A 24875-nucleotide genomic window follows, 5' to 3' on the forward strand; every position below is an offset into this window, starting at 1 on the left:
TTGGCTCCGCGGCGCGCACTGCCCGCCCCGTGCCGACGCCCATTAGCCACCTACTCTGAGCCTCGCCCCTGGCCCTCCCCATTGGCTCCCCTCCCGCCCCGCCCCCGGCGGCGTCCAGGTGTGGGCGGGGCTCCGGGGAGCAGAGAGGCTGACAGAACCCGGGTCCACGCACGCCCCAAGCCCGAAAACAACACGGAAGCGCGTCCCAGACCGCGGTCGCAGGCGGCGCGTGGGGCAGGTGCCTGGCCGCGCTCCACGACTGACTTCCGCAGAAGCCGCCCAGTCTGATGAGCTTCCCGCCTAGGGAGGGGCCGCCGGCCTGGGACCCCGCGAGCCCGGCCTGCGCCCAGCGGAGCCGCGGGGCCAGAACCGCCCCTCCCCCGGCCTGATGGGCCCGCGTCGGAACGCACAGGGGTCGGGGGCTCTTAGCGGGAGGCAGTGGAGCTGGTTGACCGCTGCTCCTCTCTGGCTGCTGCCAGGCTGACAATCCTGGTGGGTGAGGGGGCCTCCCAGAGGTTACCTGGGACAAAGGCCCTGGACTCTTTGTCTGAGGTTCCTTCCTCCCACCCTTTCCTGCCCTCAGTGGGGCCCAATGCCTGCCCAAGCTGTGGACACGCTCCTGCACCAGGCCAGTCCTGCTCTCCTGCCAGGAGACCCCAGGCCAGCGCGGCAGCCAGGGCCCCTCGTAGCCTCAATGCTATCTGTGTGGCCCAGCAGCAAGGGCATCCAGAGCCTGTACTCGCCCAATCAGACTGGGCCATGGGCGGGGGGTCCTCCCTCCTGCCACAAGCCCTACCAAGAGCAAAAGCTGAAAGTCTGAATGAATGAATGGTGAAGGAATGAAGGTGGGGTGGGGGTGGGGCAAATACTGGAGGGCGTGAGTCTTATGGGTCAGGTCTGGGGCCTCACTTTTGTCCAGGGGTGCGGGTGAGGGGACCATTGTCATCGTTATATAAGTGTCCCTAGGCCTCCCTGCAGTGGCTCGAGTGGTGGAGGTGGATGGGAGGAGGGGAAGGGGAGGCTTCTCTCTTGGTCAGGTAAATGGGCACCAGCCGCTATGCTCACAGAGGCTGTAGGAGGAACTCAGGAGGGGTTCCACTGCTGGTTAGAGCGCAGCAAGCCCCTCTGCCAGGTTCTCAGAGCTCTCACCTGCCTCCTCTCCCTCCTTCCCAGTCAGCTCAGGCCCCAGTGAGGGCCACATTCTCACGAAGGCTGTCCTGCTGGCCTGTGGACACATTCACAGGGCAGCAATGCCACCAATACCCACTGATCACCATGGTCAGGCTGGGGAGGGACGGTGGGAACCTGCCCCAGGGTCATTTGGAGGTGTTGGGCTGAGCTGGGGACCATGGCAGACCCTACTGGTCACTCTGTGTCCTCTGGGCCTAAGGAGGTTAGCTGGGCAGTAGCTCAGCCTCTCACAGATTCTCCTTCAGGCTGGACAAGGAGGGGGCCCAAGGTCCACTCAGGGCCCTGGTCTGGGGTCTCCCTGGAGGCTCCTGGTAACAAACGGCCCCTCCCCTTCTGGGTGCTTGTATCCATGGCAACACTGTAGAGCCTTTCTCTCCCCAGGCCTGCTTGGATTTCAGGCCTCAGGTGAGTGTTGGCGGGAGGGCCCTGGGTCTGAGGGGGACAGGGACATCACCGGCAAAGGACTGGCACCTTTGGGGACACTTGTACTAGGCTGGGGGGCAGGACTACAGCTCCTGGAGGGCAAGGGTGACGGGGGAGATGACAGGGAGTGTGTGAACACCCAAGTGACATGGTGCCAGGGGTGGAGGTGACCTGCTGCCCTGGCCTGGTCAGAAACACACAGGTGTGGACACCCACATGACTGGCAGTGTGCTGTCCTGTGGGGCAGACACACACACACACACACCCCTTCTTGGAGAGTGACGCCCTGTGAACCAGTGGTGCCATCTTGGGGCTGCCATACACACGCACGTGTGCTAGCCATGTAAGGAGAGCCCTGCAAGGGTGCCCACACATGGGACCCAGGGCAGCCTTACCATCCCTCCTCTCAGCTCCCTCAACAACATCAAGAATGGCCCCTGAGTCTTGTCAGGAGGCTGAAGATGCCGAGGAAGAGGCTTTCCCATCCCTGGTGGACCGAGAACTGGTCAGCGGCCACGTGGGGCCTCCAGCCAGCGCCTCTCCCGACCCTGGGGCTCCCGCGTGCCCTCAGAACACCAAGCCCAGCTCCACCAGGATGGTCTCCTCTGTCAACCCGCAGTAAGGAGGGGAGGGGGGAGGTCAGCTGCTTGGGCCAGGCCAGCCAGAGAGCAGGGCCTGATCAAGTGGCAGGAGCGCTGGCCTTTCAGGTCTGCCCCGGAGTCCCTGGACCCCCGCACCCTGCGGCTGCTGTGGAGGCAGCGAGAACTGGAGATCCAGGCCCTGCGGTGGGCAATCGAGAACCACCGGGAGGCCCGACACTGCCGTGTCCTGCAGGAAGTGGCTGGGCTTCCAGCCGAGAGGTCGGCAGCATGCTGCTGGTCCCCCGCCTGCCCAGTCCCCATCCCGACCCTAACTCCGAGTTTATGTCTGACTCCAAAGTCCACTGCCAAGACCGCAGCTCTGACCCTGGCTCTGACCTTCGCCTCTAGCCCCCGTCCTTACCTGGCCCTGATCCCCCACCCCAGCCCTGAAGAAGTTAATATACTGTAAAGCCACCCAGACCCTAATCCCGAACATGTCCGTGGGTGCTGAGCCCAACCTAGACGCCACCTCCAGCCCAGACCTCTTCGGGGCCTGACCTGGCCTGGCCCAGTTGCACTCTGTGCCCTCAGGCCCCTAATGACAGTGAAGAAGAGCCCCTCCTTCTCTCCTTGGCTGCCGACCCAGAGGTGGGGGCTGCTGAGATTGCCATTTCCCCCAGGAGCTCGTGCAGCCGGAAGCTCTTGCAAAACCAGGTCCAAAAGCTGACTCTGGAGTTAGAAGAGCAGAAGGAACAGGCCCAGCTGGTGAGGGGCAGGTGGGATCAGGGAGTGGGGTATGGGACCCAAGCCGGGGTGAGGATGGGGGTGGGGGGCAGGCAGGGGTTCGCCTTGGCCGGCAGGGTCTGTAGAAGGCCCCTCCCACCTCTGGGCCCTCCCCGAGCAGGAGAAGGCACACCTGGAGGAGCGGCTGCTGCAGACCGGAAACACGCTGCGGCAGCTGGAGGCCGAGTTGCAGGCCTTGCAGAAGTCCTGCCTCTTGCAGCTGGCCCGCTTCTCCTGGGTGGGCCGCGTGCTGCGGTCTTCCACGGGCAGTGTGGAGGTGAGCCTGGCCCCTGGGTGCCCCCCCCAAGCCCGCCCTCCTTGGTCTTCCCTCCGACAGCTAGCATGTCCCCTTGAGACTGGCGCTTCCGCTGGGGGTCCCTGGGCTGCCTGGGAGGCCTGCCCCTCTCAGGCTCCTCAGGGAAGAGCTACAAGCCCTGTAGTCCTGATACTTACTTAGCAAGTGTATGCCTCCGGCACTGGGGAGGTCAGAGGGGAGAGTGACCTTGGGCAGAGGGGAGTGCTTCCCCCCAGCCTGCTGCCCCTTTTGCAGGTGGTGACGGCAGAGACCCTGATGGACCCCAGTGACCTCTCTGAGAACGATCGGTCCCCCACTGCTGGGGAGGTACGCGAGGCCCTCCAGGTGTGTTCTTGGCTCTGCAGTCCTGCGGGAGGGTCAGGTCATGTGCTTGTTGCTCCCTGGCCAGGGTTTCCGGCTGGAGGATGTGGACTGGAACAGCATCGGCCACTGGTACCCTAACCTCTTCACCAACCTCAAGTCCAGCTCAGATCAAAAGTAACTGCACTGGGTGCGGACTCCCTAGGGGGGAGGGGAGGGGAGGGCTTACCTTGGTTGGTATGGACCAAACTCCAAGTTCCACCCCTTAGTGTCCCTGGACAGGTCACTTAGAAGGGAAAGGGCTCTGGGGCCATCTCTGTCCAGCCATGAGCCCTTTGCCCAGGCTGGATCCTAGGGACTGGGGCCACAACTTGGTGTGCCCTGCCCTCCTTATGGAGGTTGGATGGGGGCAGGGCTGGGGTCCAGGAGCTAAAGCCACGGGCAGCGAGCTGATCTTGGCCTGCAGGCACCCCCGGGCCCCGCCGCTCCCAGAGCTCCCACCAGCCACACAGCCTGACCAGTGGAACTCAGAGCTGTACTGCCAGCAGAGGCAGCATTGTCTCAAGAGCGTCGAGTGGAGCTCCCTGCCCCTGGTGGGCACCAGCAGCTCCAGGGTCGCCGACTCCGAGTCCAGCAGCTGCCTGCTGGCTGCACGTTACCACGTGCAGAAAGTGACAGGGGACCCTCTCCAGGCGCCAGGCCACACTGCTGAGCAGATGGAGGCACAGGCACAGAGCCTCTGCGGGGACAGTCAAGCAACATCGGAAGGTGGAGTGGGGCGGGTCTCCCCTGGTTTCTCCCCCCTCCCATCCCCGCAGGACTGTGATCTCTGCCCAAAGTCCTAAAGGGTGTCCTCCACCCTCTGGGCTTTCACAGTAGCCCAGTTTGAGACAGTTGGGGGCCTTTCCAGCCACATCCCTAGGGGTTAAGGTGGTCTTGGAGGACTACTGCCACTGCCTTTGTGCTCTGGCTTGAATCCACGTCCCCCCACCACGCCCCAACAAGTACTGCCAGGCACTCCTCTGCTTCCCTCAGCCTCCTGGGTCCAGCCATCTCTCCTGTCTGGGATCCGACCCTTGCCTGGTGCTGCTCCTCTCTCACGTTGAACCTCAGGGCGCTGTGGGCCAGCTCAGGCCTCACAGGAGATGTCCCCAGTGGACCCTCCATATTGGGGTTCCCCTCCTGGACAGGCCGCCTCTCCCTGGATCTCCGGAAAACCCACTCGGACAGGCAGGGCAAGAATGGCCAGGAGCCTGAGTCCAGTGCGGATCCTCACCCCCGGCATTCCGGGCGCTGTCCAAGGTGAGGAGGGGAGCCAGCCCCGAGCGCAAGGGCAGGAGCAGGTCTCCTAGCGGGACCACGGTGGGAGGGGCCCGAACGTCTCGGCACAGCTCCCCTGCCCGCGCTCCCGCCCCAGCCCCACGGGCTCCTGCCTGAAGATCATGGCGGTGAGCCACCGCTGGAGGTTCGTGCGCATCCTCAACCAGTCGCTAGAGGACACGGCCGACCTGGGTGGCTTCGTGCTGCAGCAGCTGGTGCGCGACTTCCCCGTGTGCATGTACCGCTTCCCGCCCAGCACGCTGCTGGAGCCAAGGCACCACATCACGGTGCGTCCCGCGCCCCTCGCGGCCCCGCCCCGGCCCCTCACCCCTCACCCGCCGCCGACGCCGTCCCCAGGTGCGGGGCGAGGCGCCCGGCAGCACCAAGCAGCAGCCACCCTCCTCCTTGGGCCAGGAGCCCGTCCACTTCCGCTCCAGCCGAGGCTGCGTGACCCTCCTCCTGAACCCCCAAGGCGAGGTCAGTGCGGGTCCCAGCGGGGGTGGTGGGAAGGGCGGGCTTTGCGGGGTGGAGGTGACCACCGTGTCCCCTACGACCCCGCAGGTCCTCAGCGAGCACCAGGCCGCGCACTGCGTGACCCCCGTGTGCAGGATCTCCGCCGACAACACCGACTTGTCCATCGACCGTTTCCCGCTCTCAGAGGCCCGGCCCGGTGCTGACCTCGCGGAGCAGCAGCCCCTGCCTCGACCCCCGCGCAAGGGTCTGGTGCAGGAGGCCCGGGCCGGGCGCCGGAGGCCGGGGTGGGGACCTCGGGTCCCCCAGTCCATACCTCCTCCCCAGGCCCAGACTCGACAAAGACCCCAGACCCCCTGCTAGGACTGTCCCCCACCTCCCCAAGGCCCGCCCTTGCCAGGACCACCCTCCAGCTATTCAGGACTCCCCTCCACCTCCCCTGGCCCCATCCCCTCCAGAACCACCCCTTCCCGCGGACAGGCTCTGTCTCTCACGACCCCCCTCACCGCCCTTCCCCCCAGGACGCGGGTCCAGTTGCCCCGCCTGAGCACCAGAAAGCTCCTCCGCCAGCGAGAGGTGCTAGCGCGGCCCGAGGGCGCCGCCGAGACCCACCCAAAGCTCCTGCCCGCCAGCCCCATCCCCATCCCCGGTGAGTGCGCAGCAGGGAGGGACGTGGAGGGAGGGGCGGACGGCGAGAAGGGGGCGGCCGGCCGACCCCACACCCTCATTGTCCCGCGCAGAGGCCGGGCTGGGCCTCGAGGATTGCCAGTCTAGGAAAGAACACAAGGTCCGGGTGAGTGCTGGCGCGGGTGTCCGGGCAGCCCCCGCCCCGCCCCCGCCCCCGCCCCGCCCCCGCCCTGCGGCCACTCAGGCTCCGCCCCCCCAGGTGCGCCGGAAGAGCGTGGACCGCGGCTGTCCGATGGTGGCGCTGTCGGTGCAGAGCACGGCCGAGAGCAGGTTCGGCTTCCGCTTCCTCAGCTGCCCGCCCATCACCGCGGACTCGCGCTGACCGGTGTAGGGCCGGGCAGGGCGGCGGCCCCGGCCCTGTGCTCCCGCGTCTCCACGACTGTGGCTGCGGGGCGGGGCGGGGAGAAAGCGCCGGAGGCAGGCGGTGCCAGCTGCATAGTTTATTGAACCAACGCCGCCTACCAAGTAAACCGCATTTCTGTACACCTGAGAGTCGAAAATGATTCGCTTGGTTTCCGGGTATCCGGCCCCAAGAGGAGGGAGCTGGCTACCCCGTCCCCGCGCGGAGAACCCCACAAGTCCACCAGGGATGGGAGGCGTGGTCGCACCCTGGTTGGCCTAGGGCAAGCGCCTCTGCTCGGGACCACGGCAACCCAAGGGTGGCTCAGAGCCCTGGGGCGGCTGGAGGGCTGGCCAGGCGATGGACAGGGCCCAGCTCCAGCCACCTCGGCCTGGGCCCAGTCTGCTCTCTTCCAGGCCTGCTCCTCCTGGGAAGGCCAGGGCATACGGAAGAGGTGGGCAGCTGGGCCAGCGGTGGCGAGTTGGACCATCCTCTCCTGGGCTCTCCCTCTTCCCACCCTTGGTGGTCCCAACTTCCCTCTACCAAGAGGGTCCTCTGCCGGACCAGGCTCACTTCCCACCCCGCAACACACCCGCCCAGGTCCTCTGGGTTCTGTGAGGCCAGAGTTCACACGGGGGCTCCCATGATCGCCCTGGGGCCCTTGCCTACTGCCCAGGCCAGCCTGGCAGTGGGTAGTGGTGTATGCTAGGGCTGGGGTTGGGCTGGGATGAGATGAGGTTCAGGTGCGGCATGCACCGGAGGCTGGGGGTCTGGCTGCTGGATCTGGTGCTGGCTTTGGGCCTGGACAGCCTTCGGCTCGAGGGCTGGGGCCTGAGGCCACCTCTAGGGCTCTCAGAGCAGTCATTGCAGCCAGCCCCTGACCCAGGCTAGGCCCCAGACTATCCAGGGCTCTGAGGCGACGCCCCCGGAACTGCAGATCTGCGGACCCCCAGGAGCTGCTGCCCCTGTCAGATGGCATGAGGGACTTGGGAGGAGAGGGGGTCAGGCTGTAGCCCAGTGTCCTGGAAGGCTCTGGAAAAGAAGGAAAGAGCATGTCAGACAAGGGCCCCCAAGGAGTCACTTGGGGTGGTCACCATGGGCAGGGCTGCAGTGTCCACTGTGGCTCCTCCCCTTAGCCTTTCACCACCCCCAAGGCAGCACACCACTGCCCCACTTCCTGTGCTCCCCAGGGAAGTTGTGACCCCTCGGCCCTGTGACCTCTGACCTTTGCTTGAGCTGGACCCACCTCTGGGGAAGTCTGGGCTCTGGCTTTGTGTCACTGGGTCCTGTCCCCCAGGGCATGCTCACAGGCTGGTGGCCCTGGGGCAGTTCCCAAACCTCCCCTATAGAGCGAGGCCCTGGCACCCACCTGAGGGCAGGCTGGGTGGGTGTGTCTGTGGTCACCCAGAGCCCACCCGGACCCGGACTGGAGTAGGAGGTCCTGGCACCCCTTTGTCCCTCACTGGCTGTCACCCCTCCAGCCACTCCTCCTGGCTGCCTGCCTGCTCCCCCTCCACCTCTCCACCCCTCCTGGCTGTCTCATGGCCCACCTTCCCCAGCCCCTCCCTGCAGGCTGCAGCCAGCACAGGAAGTGCAGAGCTTTGACCTGCCCTATTCCTGCTCCATCCTGGCTTCCTTGATGCGAACCCGCCCCCAATGCCACGCCACCCTGGAGGGTCATTGGGCCAATCTTGCAGCCTACACTCCTGTGGCCCCTGCTTACAATGCCCCCTCCCCGGGTTTGCCCACCCAGCTGTTCTGCCAGTCGGTTCAGACCCTTCCTCCAGGAAGCCTCCCTGAGGCCTGCTGGGTGAGGGGTCTCTCTGCCTCAAGGCCCTGCATTTGCTGCTCTCAGCCATGGTCACTCTGAAGCCAGTGTCCCTGAGGGAGGGCCTCGCCCTGGCTTAATTCTGTGTCCTGAGCCCAGCACAGGCCCTGTCTGCAGAGGAAGGGCGGTACCCCTCCCCACCTTAGTCTCCTGCCCGTCTGGTGGCCTTGCTCCCTTTGCTGGCCTTGTGCCATGCTCCCCTCAGGACTTCTGGCGGGTCTGTCCTGCTTGTTGGTCCTGGCCCCTCACTGCCCCCACCCCTGGGGCCACTTGCTCTTTCATTCAGGACCCCTCTGGCCTCTGCTCACACTGCCCTTCTCTGGAGGGCCTTCTCTCTCTCTCTCATCCAGCCCCAGTGGCCACATGGTCCCATGGGCTCAGGGGAGGGGGACTTGGGGTTGGAACCCCTCGGTCGTGAGACCCCACCCCCAAGAGAGGACCTCCCCGTCCCACCCATCTCAGAGCCTGGCTGAGGAGCGGGCAGAGCTGGTCTGAGCCTGTGTGCGCGGTCACGCCGGTACCTGGGGCCAGGCTCAGGGGGCTGGGGCGAGTCTTGGGCCCAGCCTTGTGCTGCTCTTCTTCAGGGCCCTTCTGTGGGCCCCTGGGGGTGGCGGCCCCCTCCTCCCAGGACTCCAGGCACCTACTGGGGAGGGGACTGGGGTGTGGGGAAGGGGAGAGGCTGCAGCCCTGCCCCTCCTTTGGAGCCAATCCCAGATGAGTGTGGCTCCGGGCTGGTGCCCCAGCCTTGGGCTCCCATGACCAGCCCATCCAGCCACCGGGAGGACCAGCAAGCACTCAGCCAAGGCAGGTCCCAGCCAGAAGCCCCCACCGGTCGGGACACACAGGGTGGCGGGGCCAGGCTGGGGGGCAGTGAGCACCCACCGCAGGCGTAGCTCCCTCAAGGCTGGAAGCCCGGCTGAGGCCAGGAGGTGGCAGCTGTCTGCAGGGTCAGGCCCTGGGGTGGAGGCCCGGGCAGCCAGGTCTTCAGGCCCGGGAGGCGGCAGCCCCTCTGGGTGTGCCCCAGCCTGGGGAGGGATGGGCTGGTTCAGGGGCACGGCCTTCGGGGGGTGCTGGGGCAGGCGCCGTCAGGCCGGGGCACAGCCCCCTGTGGGGAGCAGGCTGTACCTGGCACTGGTGCCGGCGCTCCTGCAGGCCTTTGGCGGGGTTTCCACAGAGGACCCTGCTGGCACCTGAAGAAGAGGGTGCGGCTGGGCCTAGTTCGGGGCTGAGGGGCTACAGGGCAGCTTCACGCCGAGGTGGGTCGCCTACCGTGGGTGAGGCTGCTGGCGTCGTCCTCTGGGGCTGGGCCCTGGGGAAGAAGGCCTGCAGGCAGGGGGCCCCCGGGGACCAGCAGGGAGTGGGGCCAGGGCCTGGGGGCCCTGCGCTGGGTCTCAGGTGAGCATAGCTTGGGGCTGCGTCTCCAAACGGGGGATCTGTGGGGAGAACCTGCACAACAGTCAAAATCAGAGGTCATCAAGGCCCACGCCAGCCGGCCACCCAGGATCCCCCAAGGTGAACCCTGTCCACGGAGCAGGGCCCCCCACCACCCAGCATCCATGTGCCCAAGGCCCAGCGCCACCAGGGGGCAGGTTTGGCCCTCCTTTCCCCCTGAGGATGGTTGGGGAGGCCCCCACCAGGGTGGCTCACAGGGAGGGTGTCCTGGCCTGGGGGTGGGTGTGCAGGGCTCTGGGGATGGAGCAGGCTGGCGGGGGCGGGGGGTTCGAGGCTGAGAAGGGACATGAGGCAGCTCTCTGTCTCTGAGAGACCTGTGGGCGGGGCCAGTGGTGGGGGGGTGGAGCCCTCTCCTGGGGCAGCACCAGCCCGAGGCCCCTGTACCGCTACCGTCTGTACCCAGCCCGGGGAGCAGGCTGTCCAGGACGCTGCCCTCCTTGATGGCCTCCTTCACCATGAGCCAGTCGTGGTCCAGCTTCCGGGAGGTCGGCAGGCGTGTGTGTGTGGCCGGCAACTCATCCAAGACCTGCAGCTGGGGGATGAGCTTCCTGACCTCTGCCCGGTAGTTGTAGCCCTGGGGCACCTGCGGTGGGGGTGGCAGGCCTGCGTCCGGTGGGCCCGTCAGGCCAGCATCGCCCTGTAGCCGCTGCCCCCAGACCTGCTGGGGGGCAATGCAGGGGAGCTGGGGGTTGGGGATGCCATCTCTCTCTGCCCAGGCTGCCAGGCCAGCCAGGGTCACTCTGGGACAGCAGGGACTGCAGGGACCCTGGGCTCTTACCCATGCATGACCTCACTCTCTGGGCTCACTGCCAGGGTCCAGGGGTGCCCTCTGGCCTGTGGAGCTGCCCTGAACTCAGAGCTCCGGCCCAGTGGGCAGCCGCTGTGCACGGGCACCACGAGTAGCTGGGCAGGCGTGTGAGCTCTGGGTGTGCATGGGCAGTGCAGGGGGGTGTGCAGCCGCGGGCAATGTGCACAGGCCCCCGGTTTATGAGCAGTGCTGCAGGGGGTGAGGCTGCCTCTGCACGGGGCCTGCACGGGTGTGTGTATGTGAGCGTGCGTGCTCATGTACATGGCTCTACGTGGAGACTGTACAGAACACGCATGGTTCCCCATGGCATGTGCACAGACCTCTTGGGGTGTACGCGTGGCCCTTCGGAGTCTGGTCCTGACCCAGGAGGACAAGCTGGCAGCCGCTGGGCCTCCAGCAACATGGGAATGAGCTCCCAGTGAAGAAGCCCCCGGCAACAGACGGGTGTGCCCTAGGCGTGTGCCCTGGGATCCCCTGCGACCCGGCCGGCGTTCAGGTGGGCAAAGCAGTGCCCGGGCCGAGAGGCTGGAGCTACAGAGCGCCTCCCCGCCCGGTGCCCACCTGGTGGATGGGGCCGGGGCCGGGCCGCAGGCATAGCGGGTTGCCGTCCAGGGTGAGCGTGGCCAGCCGCGGGCACAGCTGCAGGTAGCGCAGCTGTCCCGGGTCCTCCACACAGTTGCCCTCCAGGTCCAGCACCTCCAGCTGCTCAAGCAGGCACAGCGGGCTCAGGTCCGAGATGTCGTTGTAGGAAAGGTAGAGTTCCTGGGGGGCATGAGGGGGCTCAGTCAGGGCCCCCACGCCTCCTGCACCCCCCAGAGCTCCGCAGACCCACCTTCAGGGCCGGGAAGGAGCCGATGCCATCCAGGTCAGCCAGGCCGCAGCGAGCCAGCCACAGCACCTGCAGGTGGCCCAGGGAGGTGCCCAGGTCCCTGCAGAGGGTAGGGTTGGCTGGTCAGTGCGGTCCTGGGGCGGAGGGTCGTGTCTCGGTGGCCGTGAAGGCCCTGTGCCATGCCTCCTGCCCAGCCGCCACCCACATCTGTCTGTCTCCAGGTTCAGGGACAGTTGTGACTGGCTTGGGTGGCCTCCAAGCCGAGGAAGGGGCTCCAGAGCCCCCGGCCCCTTGTCTTCCCTCCTGGCTGCAGCCGCCTGTCTTGGGCACCTTATCCAACCCCTGCAGGGTCCGGGCCTGGCTGCAGGAGCTGCCCTCGTGCTAGACGGCCGCTGCCCGCTGCAGTGGGTGTGGGCGAGATGTCCCCTCCCCAGCGGGGTCAGCCAGGGTGTCCTCCCTCCCTCTTTCCCCCCGGCCTTTTTTGTGGATGATTTCCCTGTGTCACAGCCCCTCCCCCTGCCCCCACCTGGGACTTGTTTGTGCCACCCTCCCTTGGCGGCCGCTCCCCTGCCAGTGGGCAGGCTGGGGCTCTCCCATCTGCCCCCCACCTCAGTGGGCCCCACCTCTGCCCGCAGGGTCGTCTCAGCCTGGGTGGCCCTCGTCTCCTGTCTGGGCACCAGCCCACTGTTGCACATCCTTTCCATCAGCTTCTGGGATGTTCCCTTTTGTATTTTTTCTCCTCGCGGTCTCTGCTCTCATATCTGGAGCTCAGCCTCTCACGTGTGGTCTCTGAGAAGGAGCTTGTTCTCATCCCTTCTCTCTCCCATTTCCATCTCTTTGCCTTTCCTCTGCTTTCTGGGAGATTCCCTTCTCTTCCAACAATGCTGGTAACATTTTTTGTCAGCCCTCATACATTTAATTCCCAAGCGCCCTTCGTTGTTCTCTGATCTTATTTCATGGCATTCTGTTCTTGTTTTGAGGGTGCAAAGAAGCCACGTCTTCTTCCGTGTCTCTCAGAACATTCACTGAAGGTGCCTGGACGTTTTACTCCCCTCCTGGCATTGTCTGCTTCCTCTGGGGTCCTGTGGGTTTGTCCTGACTTCTCCCTTTCATGCTGGGGGTATTGCTATATTCCTAATTATACTATTAATAGCTTCTTGGGCATTCAGATTGGGAATGAGGGTCTGAAATGCTGCCTGGAAATGCTGACTCACTGGAGATGCTGAGGTGAGGGGCTTCCCTGCGGTGATGAGGTGGCACACGTTGGTCCTTGCTGGTGCCCTGCCCTCCCTGCCCCGGCTCCAGCAGCTCTGGTCTCCCCATGGTCCTGAATCACACCTGCACTGTGGTGCGCCAGGTCTTGGCATCTGCTCTTCCTCCTGCTTTAGGGGCTCTGTCTGCTCCCCTGGTCCATGTGAAGGCACCTCCTCACTTCTGAGGTGTTCCTGGCCCGCCTCACCTTTCTGCATCACTGGGGCCCATCTTCCGGTTCACAAATTCTCCTTCGGTTATGTCTCATCCACCGATTAACCTGTATGTTGCGTTTTTAAAGTTCTGTTCTGTTACCGTAATCTCCACCTTTAGTTACAGAGATTCCATGTTCCTCCCCAGTCTATTGCCTTCAATGCATTTTCCAATCATCTTTTTTTTTTTTTTTTTTTTTTTGCAGTAAGCGGGCCTCTCAGTGCTGTGGCCTCTCCTGCTGAGGAGTACAGGCTCCGGACACGCAGGCCCAGCGGCCATGGCTCACGGGCCCAGCCACTCCACGGCATGTGGGATCCTCCCGGACCGGGGCACGAACCCATGTCCACTGCATCGGCAGGTGGACTCAACCACTGCGCCACCAGGGAAGCCCCCAATCATCTTTTAATTGGCTGAAATTTGCGTCTCATGATTCTTTCAAGAGGGGCTAATCAAACTATTTTCCTTAATCTCTTACTCATTCCAAAATGTTGGCTGGGTATGAAATTCTTGATTCATACCATCTTTCTGCTGGGCCATGTAGACATCATTCTACTGTCTTCTGGCTTTGAGTGTTTCTATGGAGAAGTCTGAGGAAAACTTCCTTTTATTTCTCTTCTTAAAGGAAGACTTGATCTCTTTCCTTGGCTGCCCCCAATATGATCTGTGTCTTGAAGTCCAAGAACTTTATTAGGATATGTTTCAGGGTTGGCAATTCAGTTTCAGTTTTTTATTTCAATCTGTAGATTGAAAGTTTTCTTTTATGTCTGACAAGTTTTCTTTATTGTTTAAACATCTGTTAGGTTCTATTGTTTCTCTTCACTTCTGTAAAGATTACAATTCTGCACATGCCAACCTCTGCTAGCTGCCCTCCAGGATTCTTTTATTTATTTTTATTTTTTAAAATTAATTAATTTTTGGCTGCATTGGGTTTTCGTTACTGCATGCGGGCTTTTCTCTAGTTGTGGTGAGCGGGGGCTTCTCTGTTGTGGTGCGTGGGCTTCTCATTGCGGTGGTTTCTCTTGTTGTGGAGCACGGGTTTTAGGCGCACGAGCTTCAGTAGTTGCAGCATGTGGGCTGAGTAGTTGTGGCTCGCGGGCTCTAGAGAGCAGGCTTAGTAGTTGTGGCGCACAGGCTTAGTTGCTCCGCGGCATGTGGGATCTTCCCGGACCAGGGCTGGAACCTGTGTCCCCTGCATTGGCAGGCGGATTCTTAACCACTGCGCCACCAGAGAAGCCCTAGAAAGTTAGATCTTTAAATATATTTATCAAAAAACTGTAAGGAGTAGAACAGTTAAGCTAAGCATTCAGCTCAAGGAGCCAGAAAAAGAACAACAGCAAATAACAAAAGAACATGAAGGAAAGATGTAATCAAGATTAGAATAGAACCAGTAATAACTAGAAAAACCATAGAGAAGATTAACAGAGCCCAGTGCTGATTCTTTAAAAACTTAATAGACAATCCTCTGGCAGGACTGATCAAGGATGAACAGAGGGACAATGCAAATAAATGTATGGAACTTAAAAAGAGGAATAATTATGGCTATAGCAGCAATTTAAAATAACAAAAACCATTATGAACAAACTCTATACCAACATTCTTGGAAACTAGACAAAGCTGGTGGCAAAAGAAAGAAAACTAGACTAATAACCACTAAAGAAATTAAAGTGATTAACACCCCTCGCCGCACCCCCACCAAGTCCCCGGATCTGGATCAGTTTTAAAAATAAGATCTATCATGGAATAGACAATCTCTATCTTCCACAATAATTTCCTGTACAGGAAGTTTCAAAAAATTAAGCAGTTGAAGAGAACAATAAAAGGGAGGGCCCTGTCTGAGTCAGTCCTTGATTCCAGGACCAGAGAAGTACAAACTGGGGCATTAATGCACTATCACTCATGAAGACTGATGTGAAAATTGCAAAGCAAATATTATTTTAACCTTACAGTGATTTAAAAATAACTCATCAAGTAGTGTTACTGCAGGAATGTAAGGATGAATTACCATCACAAAATCTGTCAGTGGAATCAAGTGCATAAATAGACTAAAGGAGAAATATCATTTTATGATCATGTCAATAGATGCAGAGGAACCCAGACACATACCCATTAAGATCGGGAACAAACCAAGGATGCCTGCTACTGTCATTGCCACTGTCTAACATTGTACTGGCTAGTAGATCCTGGCCAAAGCAATAAGACAAGAAAAAGGAGCAGGAGGATTTGAGTGAAAGATAGCACTTGTAACTTGCTGATAACATCACCATCAATACAGAAACCCATCTGAATTAACAAATTATTTGAATTAATAGGGCAGTTTGGCAATAATGTTAAATACAAAACAAAGGTACACTACTGCCAAAGGTAATAGACCCATTTATAAAAATCAATTGTTTTATTGATTTAAAAAATCTATTCTAGGGCTTCCCTGGTGGCGCAGTGGTTGAGAGTCCGCCTGCCGATGCAGGGGACCCAGGTTCGTGCCCTGGTCTGGGAAGATCCCACATGCCACAGAGTGGCTAGGCCCGTGAGCCATGGCCGATGGGCCTGCGTGTCCAGAGCCTGTGCTCCGCAATGGGAGAGACCACAACAGTGAGAGGCCCGTGAACCGGAAAAAAAAAAAATCTATTCTAGGAAATCCAAAAAAGAGAGCACATATGTATACATATAGCTGATTCACTTTGCTGTACAGTAGAAACTAACAGAATATTGTAAAGCAACTATACTCCAATAAAAGTTAATAAAATAATAATTAAAAAAATCTATTCTAAATCAGCATAGTGTTTCTCTAAATTTGCAACAATCAAACAGAATACAGCAGAATCAGGCCCTCATCCATGATTATAAAAATACTATAAGTATGTGGGAATTAATTCAGTTCTGGTTTCAGGGAGCCCTGCCTTCAGAGGAGGTTGGTGTCCTGCCCTGTCCCAAGTGGCAGCAGGGTGCACAGGTAGGGGTCCTGGTTAGCTCACTGCAATCATAATTCCATTCCCTTACTAGTGGTTGGTGTAAGAGAGTATATACATGATACAGTTCTGGCCAAAGAAACACAGAAGAGTGCTGGGAACCTTCTTGTTCTTACTGATGGACACAGGAAGGCACATTTCCTGTTATGGGATGAATTGCATCCTCCCGCCCCACCCCCCCACCCCGCCAAATTCATATGTTGGAGTCCTAACCTTCAGGACCTCAGAATGTGATCTGATGTGGAAACAGGGTCTCTGAAGATGTAATTGGTGGAGGTGAGGTGGGCCCTAATCCAATATGACTGGTGTCCTTACAAAATGGGGAAATTTGGATCTGGACACAGGGAGAAGAAGGCCACGTGAGCTGAAGGCAGAGATTGGGGTGATGAGTCTACAAGCCAAGGAACGTCAAAGGTGGCCAGGAAACCCCCAGGAGCGAGGAGTGAGCTGGGTTCTCCCTCTGCCTCAGAAGGAGATACACCTTGATCTTGACTGGTGGCCTCCAGACCTGAGGGAGTCAGTTTCTGCTGTTCAAGACACCTGGTTCGTGGTGCTTTGTTCAGCAACCCTAGAAGACTAGCTACCACACTCCCTCAGCCCACCAACATGGCTGCAGCAGCCCCAGGCATGGGGATGGGGTCCACATCCTGAGGGGCCACCGGCTGCGTGAGCCACCACCGGGCTCCTTGTGTGCCCTCAGAGACAGGGATTCTCACCTATTCTGTTCCCTGACATATCCTCTGTGCTTAGAACAGGGTTTGCCCCGTGGTCCTTAGGCACTTAAGGGATAAAGAATTTCTCACTCTTCAGGCCGGTTGGATGCAGGTTTCTGTAACTTGCAGCTGAAAGCGTCCTAACCTATAAACTTTACAGAAGAAGTTTAAAGACTATTAAAAACATTAAAGCACACATGAATGGAGAGCTAGACCATATTCATGGATGTATGTAACGTAAAAATTTACCCAAATGAGCATGTGACTTTAAAATTCCAAAACAAAACAAAACAAAATCCTGAAAGATAAGGGTGTGTGAAACCCAGCAAACTGACTGCAAAACTCACATGCAAGAATAAGTGCTCAGGAATAGCTAGGTCAGTTTGGAAAAAGGGAAACTACGATGATTAACACATATCGGGAGTGGAAGCAACCTCACAGATAAGTAGGATTAAAGACCCCCAAATGAAAAGTGAGACCATAAATGAATAGAAGAAAAAGTAGAATATCTCCAAGACCTTGGGGTGTGGACAAACCTAAAAAACACCCACAATACCAGCCAGAACTGATGGACTGGAACAAATCAAAATGAGGGGTTTCTGTTTAAGTGAAAGCCACCATGGTCTGAGTTCACGGGAGGAGGAAGGGTGGAGAGTCTTCAGGGGACACACACGCGATTAAGCTGTAGTGAGAACTGTCCCTTCAATCATTTTAATGATCTCCAAGTTAGTGGTTGAGTTTCAGAGATTGTTACTGTGGTTTCCGCACACAGTGGTCCTGGTGAAGGATGCTCTTGTCGGATGCTGGCCGGCCTGGAAACCAGCCCCATCTGTCCTCACGTCCGTGACACTTTCCGGGGCTGAATTCTCTCTCAGCTTCAGAGAGACTTTCCCGTCCTCATAACACTGCCTGAGGTTCTAGTGTCTTGGCTCTCTCTGTCACCAGCTAAGCCGTAATACTACTTCATTGCACCGTCATATTGAATCAGCTTCCTTTTACAAACATTCGTTTACTATCACTCCGTGGAGATTTGCAAACAGCGTTTGGCCAAGTTTCAGGATTCGCTAACAGACAACTTAAAGATTCCTTACATTTTTCACTGGCGTTATCAAGGGACAGAACACACGTTTTATAGAAATCATGATTTCATTTTTTCTTGGAATTGATGTTTTTTGAAATCAAATATTTTGTTTTGTTACAAATGGTAACGAATACTTAATTTTATACCTTCCACTTCTCTTTGTAGTTTCCATCCTTTATTTTATATGTTTTCTATATATTTTATTGTTCTTTGAGCTAATTTTGTAAGCCTTAATAATGAAGGAGTAAATATGATTTTGTTTTGTCTTTGTTAACTTAAAGTATTGACGTCTCTGTCAGAATAGTGCTGAACCATGTATCGGTACTAAAGGCAATTCTGAGAACCTGCTCTCCAGACCCTTCCTTGCAGGCCCAGGAGCCATGCAGGAGCCGTGGAAGCTGGCATCCACCTGCTTGTCCCTGCCTACGGGGGCCATGCGGCCTCTGATCTTCTTTGCTTCCACTTCTAGGCTTTCAGGCGTTTTTCAAATTCTTTTTGATATTTATTCAACAAACAGCAGTACAAATAGGAAAAATCGTGCAAGGCTGCTTAATGAATACCTTTATCATCTCCTCTGGAAATGACTGGATACTTACAGCCCATTTAAAACATCAGGAGAACTTTCTAGAATGGGGACTGGCCTCCCACTGCCCCAGGACGGCTGTCTGGCTGCATAAAACCAGCAGGGTTGGGCTTCCCTTGTGGAGCAGTGGTTAGGAATCCGCCTGCCAATGCAGGGGACCATGGTCCGGGAGAATCTCACATGCTGTGGAGCAACTAAGCCCGTGCGCCACAATTGCTGAGCCTGAGCTCTGGAGCCTGTGAGCCACAACTATTGAAGCCCGCGTGCCACAACTACTGAGGCCCACGCGTCTACAACACGAGAAGCCACCGCAATGAGAAGCCCGCGCATCGCAACGAAGAGTGGCCCCTGCTCGCCACAACTAGAGAAAGCCCGCGCGCAGCAACGAAGACCCAACGCTGCCCAAAATAAATAAATAAAATAAATTTATAAAAAAAATAACAAAAAAAAATCCCAGCAGGGTTTTCCTGACACCCATTTTGTTCAAACACCCAATAAACTCTGATATTACTTCAGCTTTGTTCTTTCCAGCCCGACGAAGTAAGCAAAAACCTTAATCTGTCCTGATTTTTGCATTTTGTCTTTTAAGCTATTAAGATGCTATTGTGGGCTTCCCTGGTGGCGCAGTGGTTGAGAGTCCGCCTGCCGATGCAGGGGACACGGGTTCGTGCCCCTATCCCGGAAGATCCCACATGCCGCGCAGCGGCTGGGCCCGCGAGCCATGGCCGCGGAGCCTGTGTGTCCGGAGCCTGTGCTCCGCAACGGGAGAGGCCACAGCAGTGAGAGGCCCGCGTACAGCAAAAAAAAAAAAAAAAAAAAAAAAAAAAAAAAAAAAGATGCTATTGTGTTTCACGTGGGGCCTGAAGTCCGGCTGGGCAGCAGCGGCCATGCTCCTCTGTTCGTCTTGCTGGGCTGATGGGGGCCGGCTCAACCCCCAGCTACGGCCCCACCAACACGGGGACACAGCCCTGGGCTGTGGTGAGGGGTGTGGGGATGCCCCAAATCCAGAAGCTGGTCGGTGATGAGCCGCCCAGGCTCGCGGGTTGGGGGTCCTCTGCCAAAGGTCAGTGGGAGCCTTCCGGGCACCACAGGGAGGTCCCTGGAGACCGCGTCAGCCACAAAACCTGGTGTGACCAGCCCGACCCTGACGGCAGGCTCCGGGTGGCTGGTGTCACCCTCAGCGGGGCCTCCAGCTGACCAGGGGTGGGCGACGTGACCAGGGGTGGGCGTTAGGGCCGGGAGCCGGAGATAGTGGGATGCACAGGACCCCCCCCAGGCCGGCGGCACGCCCTCCCCTGTGACCCCCGCGGGGGGTGGACACTCACCTCAGGGAGCCCAGGCAGCTACCGTTCAACTTCAGCTGGCTGAGGTTGGGCAGGTGCAGCCCTGTGGGGCCGCAGGAAGAGAGGTCAGCGCAGGCCCTGCCGCCCTTTGCACCTTCAGAGGCGTCAGTGCCCCTCGGCCCCTGCTGCCCGGCGGCTGCTCTGAGGCCCAGGGGCAGCCTTGGGGCCACATGCTGATGTCTGAGGCCCAGCTTGAATGACGCAGGCCAGCAGGGGAGGGTGCAGGAGGCACCCCGTGGGGGCAGAGGCACACAGAAGGCCACGGGGCCATGGGACTCTGCGGGGAGGGGAGCCTGGCTGGCGCGGGTCTTGCCCCCAGGCCGCCTCCCACGGGGAACTGCGGGCACGCCCAGACCACACACTGGGCTCCAGAGCACGGCCCCCCCAGCCAGTGTCCCGTGCTCTCAGGGCCCCGGGAGAGGGTTCTCAGTTCCTGGAGAGAGGGGTGCAGGGCAGGTCTGTGGGTGCAGTGGTCCAAAGACCATATCCTGGTGGGCAGGGCCCGAGCAGACCGAGCCTTCAAGCACGGCCTGGCTGTGATGGTGGTGGGTGTGCACGGGGGCGGCTCTCACCAAAGTTCCCCAGGCTGTTTTCGTGGGTGTTGACACACAACTCCAGCACGCTCACCAGTCGGAGGTCATCCACCTGGGCCAGGGCCTGCTGCAGGAGTCGGTGGGGAGTCAGCCCTGAGAGCTGGACAGTAGTCACACACACCCCGCCCCCCCCACCCCCGCCCCCGGGAAACGCCTGCTTTTGGCTGCAAGGCTGGAGCAGGTGGCAGACGTTTCCCTGCCTCGCCCATGTTGACTGCGGCCATGATTGGCTCCGGCGGGACGAGAAGTGTGAAGTGACAAGAGTGGAGATTGTGATCCTGTGCGGCTGGTGGGGCCGTTGCCAGAGAAGGGTGTGCCCTGAGGTGTGCTGGTGTCCTAACAAGACCCATGGACAGACCCAGTGCAGCTCGGGGCCTGGAGCCCAGCTCTGCTCAGCACGGCCGAGCCCCAGCCTCCTTCAAACCCATGGACGGTGCACTTGCACTGCAAGCTGATGAGTTTGGGGGGTGTCTGTTACGTAGCATCACTATAGCAATAGCTGACTCATACAAAACTTGGGACCTAGGTGCAGCTCCAATAGCTACCATAACAAAATGATGAAACGACGTGACACTGGATGGGGACTGGTGGGGGTGGTGTGTGACGTGAGCGTTACTGAAGCTGGAAAAATGGAGACCCAGGTCATGTGACAATGGAATTTTTGGTAAAAGGGTCTCCTGTAGTAACCTGGATGGCAGAAGATGCACACAGTGAACCTGTGACGGGGGTGGAGAGGTGCCAGGCAATTGTGGGCAGAGTGAGCTGGCCACAGTTCACTGCATTTGATGAGGTTTTACAGAAGGCAGAGTTCAGAGCTGGTGGAGAGAGCCCAGGGGTCCTGGAACTCGTGGCTTGGAAAATAAAATGGCTTCTCAGCTCAAACCAGTAAAAGAAAAAACGAAGAAGTGCTTGGAGTTAGGACGACTCAGTAAGACTCAGCCTCAGGGAGAAACCAGTTGCCACATGCTGGCTACGTGCGGGAGGGTCTGGGAGGACAGAGGCCTGAGACCCCCAGTTCCAGCGACTGAGGGAAATGCTTCAGCAGCCACGCTTTGGCATGGTGGGCACTGGACTCAAATACGTTAGGAAGCAAGGGTGGACCTGGGGTGCTTGGGCCGCGCTCACACAGGCAGGCTCTCTCCCCAGCCAGGAGCTGGGTGGCGGAGGGGGAGGTCCCAGGGTGGACGGAGTAGCTCTGATCAAGGCGTGTCCCCAGCACCCAGCCCGTGCAGCAGCGGGGGCCGGCGGCCTGACGTGACGGGTCCACGCTGGACCAGGACCCTGGGTGCTGCGGGCGCTGCAGGCCTGGCTGGAGGGCGGACACACAGGGGCTGCTGGGGGGTGTGGGGAGGGGGCCGGCGGGAGTGTCCTGTCCACCTGCAGTGACCAGACCTCATGGACCCTTCTCCGAGTTGGTCAGGAAAGTGCGTGGGGACCTCAGGCAGCCAGGCTTCCTTCTGCCGAGTGTTGGTGGGTGCGTCACCCCAGGGTCTCTAGGGGTCCCTCACCTGGGTGCAAGTGTTTGTGCGGGCTGGAGGGGTGCTGGGGAGCGCCTGGCCCTTAGCGTGGCCAATGACGGGCGAGGGGCATGGCCAGAAAGGGAAGGGGTCCGGTCACCAGGAGGTGCAGGGCTGCTCTCTAGGGTCACTGGGCAGGAACCTGCAGTCACAAGGGCTCTGCAGAACCTGCTGGGCCCCAGGGTGGGGGTGGGAAGCGGCTGCCACCACATCCCAGGTTTGGGAGAAAGCCTTCAACAACTGCGCCAGATGCGGTCAGTGGGACCCCAGGATGCCCCGCCCTGCAGATGCCTCTCCCTCCTCTGCTCGTGGTTCCCTAAGTCTGTGCGCCACGCGCTTGGATGGGCGGTCACCCTTTTCCCACAGGAATGAGGGGCCTTCTCTCTGGTTCACGGAGGGGTCCCTGGAGCCCAGCGCACAGTAGGGGCTCAGCAAATCTGTGGCTGGGCCTGGCTCAGGCCCTTCTGCGGCCTGAATTCCTGGGGGACATCTGTGTCACCAAGCACCTGGGGTTGGCCCAAGGGTGGAGCAGGCGCAGGGGCCCCAGCGGGCCGAGGGCATCTGTCAGCCACGCGGGCCCCTGCGGCCGAGCCCAGCCCCCCGGCACTCACCAGTCGGGCGGGTGACAGGTGCTCCTCTGGCAGCCACCCGCTGTGGCTGCCCCCTCGGCTGCCCGGGGCCTTGCTCTGGGGGCGGGGCTTGTGCCGGCTCTGCCAGCTCAGCGCCCGCACGCGGACACTGGCTATGCTTGGCCAAGGCCCATGGGCTCTGTCCCAGGCCTGGTCCATTCACATCCAACCTGCTGGGTGTAGGCAGAGGGTAAAGCTGATCAGCCTCTGCTCTTCCTCTGATCCACAGCCCAGCCGAGACCCTGTGCAGCCCTTGATGTATGCACGCACACAACAAGCCCCCGGAGCCCACCTCTGGCCCAGAGAAGGCTGTAATGGTGAAGCCCCAGCCTGCCGGGGGCCTTGCCGTCTCCTCCCTCAGCCTGGGCTCACACCCCTGGCCTGGGCAGGCCGCCCTCCCTGTGTTTCTGCCCATCCTTTAGGGTCCATGCAGGGTGCCAGCTCTGGCCTACCCTCTGAGGCCCCAGGTAGGCCAGGGAGGGGGGCTGCCTCGAGGTCCCATTCGCCCATGTGCTGCTGTAACCAGCAGCAAGCCTCTGCCTCAGGCCTTGTGCTGTGTGTCCTTCTCCACCTGATGGTCTCCGACCCTGGGGGGCTCAGGACCAGGGTCTTAGGCACTCCCCCCCTACCCCTGTGCCCATTGAGACCCCCTCACCTGGAGGCAGCTGCTTTTTCCCACCGTGGGTCAAACATCTGGGCAAGAGGGCAGCATGTGGCCCCAGGCGGCACCTGCGAGAGGGACAGTCAGGTTGGCCTCCTGGCCAGGTCACCATGCTCGAGGGACCTGGGACAGGCTGGGCCAAGGTCACAGGGCCCAGAAGTGAGCAGGTGCAGAGGTGTGGGGCTGTCAGCCTGGGGCCTGGCCCTTAGGTCCTTTCAACCATCCTGATGGGGCACCTGGCCCGGCTGACTGGGAAGACAGCCATATGGGTGACCGACACTAGGGTCCCTCTGGGTCCATCCAATGCAAATGCTTGGTCTTCATTCAGATCTCCACTTCCCTCCATCCTCAACTCTACCCTCTCCAAAAGGGGTCCCTGGCCTGTTGCTCTGGACCATCCCCTGTGGGCTGGCCTCCCAGGCACCCTGTCCCTCTTGGGCGTTACCACCAGGCCCACAGGAGGTGGTCCACCTGCACCAGGCTCACCTGGCATTGCTCCTTAAAGACACAGATGCCTGTGCCTGGCCCCAGACCCTGGAATCATCTCTGAAGTCTGTATGGAAATCCTGGCTTCTTCCCTCCACCTTGGATCAGGGCCTCGCCGACCCCTACCCCTGTGCTCCCTCCTGACCTTCCTGGACTTACTACCTTATAAGACCGACCCCCTTCTACAGCCCTCGGTTCAGTCGAGTGAGTGCCTTCCCTGAGACAGCAAGTGAGCTCTGTGTGGGCAGGACACTCACCTGCCATGTCCAGTGTGCAGAACAGGGGCTCAAGAATATCCCCCCCCAAAATCAGTGAATGTGGCAGATGCAGCTTCTGGCCACTGTTCTTGTCTATCACCCCCTGTGGATGGTCAAGATTCATCCTTCCCGGGGTGCGGGTGGTCAGCTAGCCTTTGACAGAGAGGGTGGGAGGGAGTGCTGGGCCTTGGGACAAGCTGCCCGGGCTCCACGTGCCCTTGTCTGGAAAGTGACCACACACCGAGGACCCAAGGAGGTGAAGGCCATGCAGGGGAGCCTCACGAAGAGCCTCACGGAATTTCTGGCCAGGATTTCTTTCCAAAAGTTCCTCTGCTGCCTGCCTTTCTCCAGCTGGTGAAAGGCCCTAAGCCTCAAAGGAGGACCCCAGCACCAGGCCCTCTAGGAAGATGCTGCCCCCACCTACCCCAGGGCTGCCAGCCTTGGGCTCTGGGAAAGGGACGGGCTGGCCAGGCTGTGGCCTGGGACGCCAGTGGGCCACCCTCTTCCCTTTGTGCCTGAGAACAGCTGACCTGAGGTCCTGCCCATGACTAGGCCCAGAGTATGGGTCCAGATTAGCTAAAGGTCTTGGGGTCCAAGGAGCAGGGCCTGGGGTGGAGGCTGAGGTTCCCATTGAGACACTATCCCTTCACATCTACTCACTGGCCTGGACCCGTCCACACTGTTCATGGCCCTGATCCCATCCTGCCCTGCCACTCCGTGAGACCCCGAAGTTGGAAATGTGGTGGCCTTTCTCTCTCCACGGCCCAGACTAACACCAGCTCCTGGCTGGGCTCATCACCTCTCTGGGTCCCCTCCACCTGCTATCCCTTCTGAGGGTAGGGCCTCTCCCCTCCTAGGTCCCCATCATGGAAACTCCCAGAGTGGGTCCCTAGGCAGGGCTTGGGGTCCCTCCTGTCCCGGTGACCGCGAGACCCTCAGCAGGGCCAGGGGTTGTGGGATGGGTCCCCAGGGGACCAGATCTGACAACTGGGGCATCACTGGGACCTCACTGTCTTTCTGCTCCATCCCCAGCCTCAGTTTCCCCCCGACACGGGAGGAGACAGCGAAGCCTGCGGCCCCGGACCCAAAGGCGCGCTCGGCTCTCACCTGAGGGGTCGGCCCCGGTGCCCCAGCCTCGGGGGCTTGGTCCCGGGCGCCCTCCTTCGCCGGGCGCTCTCTTCGACTTGGGGTTGCTACTCCGGCCGCGAGGTTGAGGGGCCTGGGCGCCAAGGCAACGGGGGCGGGGCCTCCTC

The 24875-nt window shown here is 59.9% G+C and overlaps 3 protein-coding genes across 4 annotated transcripts in view; 2 read left to right on the top strand and 1 right to left on the bottom strand.

The window, feature by feature from the left end:
- RNH1 (ribonuclease/angiogenin inhibitor 1) overlaps nt 1–24875 on the top strand; it is a 116701-nt gene that overhangs the window by 31147 nt on the left and 60679 nt on the right. The window lies entirely within an intron of this gene.
- On the top strand, nt 964–6409 carry LMNTD2 (lamin tail domain containing 2). The gene is made up of 14 exons (XM_081240768.1): nt 964–2232; nt 2322–2474; nt 2876–2960; nt 3100–3255; nt 3529–3600; nt 3683–3771; nt 4061–4432; nt 4525–4896; nt 5012–5201; nt 5272–5391; nt 5476–5672; nt 5907–6034; nt 6126–6178; nt 6272–6409. The coding sequence occupies exons 1-14, from the start codon at nt 1988–1990 to the stop codon at nt 6392–6394; spliced, it is 2355 nt and encodes a 784-aa protein (XP_081096894.1). The 5' UTR covers nt 964–1987; the 3' UTR covers nt 6395–6409.
- LRRC56 (leucine rich repeat containing 56) lies at nt 6498–24832 on the bottom strand. 2 transcript variants are annotated; one of them, XM_081238606.1, is made up of 13 exons: nt 24730–24832; nt 22874–22947; nt 22201–22391; nt 20052–20139; nt 19462–19522; nt 11333–11429; nt 11062–11262; nt 10092–10275; nt 9510–9686; nt 9366–9430; nt 9123–9265; nt 8762–8895; nt 6498–7444 (listed from the first exon to the last, which is right to left on the bottom strand). In XM_081238606.1, exons 3-13 carry the CDS (start codon nt 22375–22377, stop codon nt 7152–7154), a joined length of 1620 nt encoding a protein of 539 aa, XP_081094732.1. In that variant the 5' UTR covers nt 22378–22391; nt 22874–22947; nt 24730–24832; the 3' UTR covers nt 6498–7151. The 2 variants fall into 2 exon arrangements, with proteins under 2 accessions (XP_081094732.1, XP_081094731.1); XM_081238605.1 differs by having other exon boundaries at nt 7312–7444; nt 8762–9265; nt 10083–10353.

This window comes from Mesoplodon bidens (assembly GCF_964165515.1).
Source record: "Mesoplodon bidens genome assembly, chromosome: 7".
In the NCBI taxonomy this organism is placed as follows: domain Eukaryota; kingdom Metazoa; phylum Chordata; class Mammalia; order Artiodactyla; family Ziphiidae; genus Mesoplodon; species Mesoplodon bidens.

Bases quoted from the DNA above. Each gene is read 5' to 3' on its own strand.
- LMNTD2 (XM_081240768.1), top strand. From the start codon at position 1,988: ATGGGACCCAGGGCAGCCTTACCATCCCTCCTCTCAGCTCCCTCAACA. The intron at 3,772-4,060 runs GTAACTGCACTG...CTTGGCCTGCAG, and splicing joins AAGTCCAGCTCAGATCAAAA to GCACCCCCGGGCCCCGCCGC. The intron at 4,897-5,011 runs GTGAGGAGGGGA...CTCCCGCCCCAG, and splicing joins CATTCCGGGCGCTGTCCAAG to CCCCACGGGCTCCTGCCTGA.
- LRRC56 (XM_081238605.1), bottom strand. From the start codon at position 22,377: ATGGACCAGGCCTGGGACAGAGCCCATGGGCCTTGGCCAAGCATAGCC. The intron at 11,263-11,332 runs GTGGGTCTGCGG...CATGCCCCCCAG, and splicing joins GCTCCTTCCCGGCCCTGAAG to GAACTCTACCTTTCCTACAA. The intron at 9,266-9,365 runs GTACAGCCTGCT...ATCCCTCCCCAG, and splicing joins AGCGCCGGCACCAGTGCCAG to GCTGGGGCACACCCAGAGGG.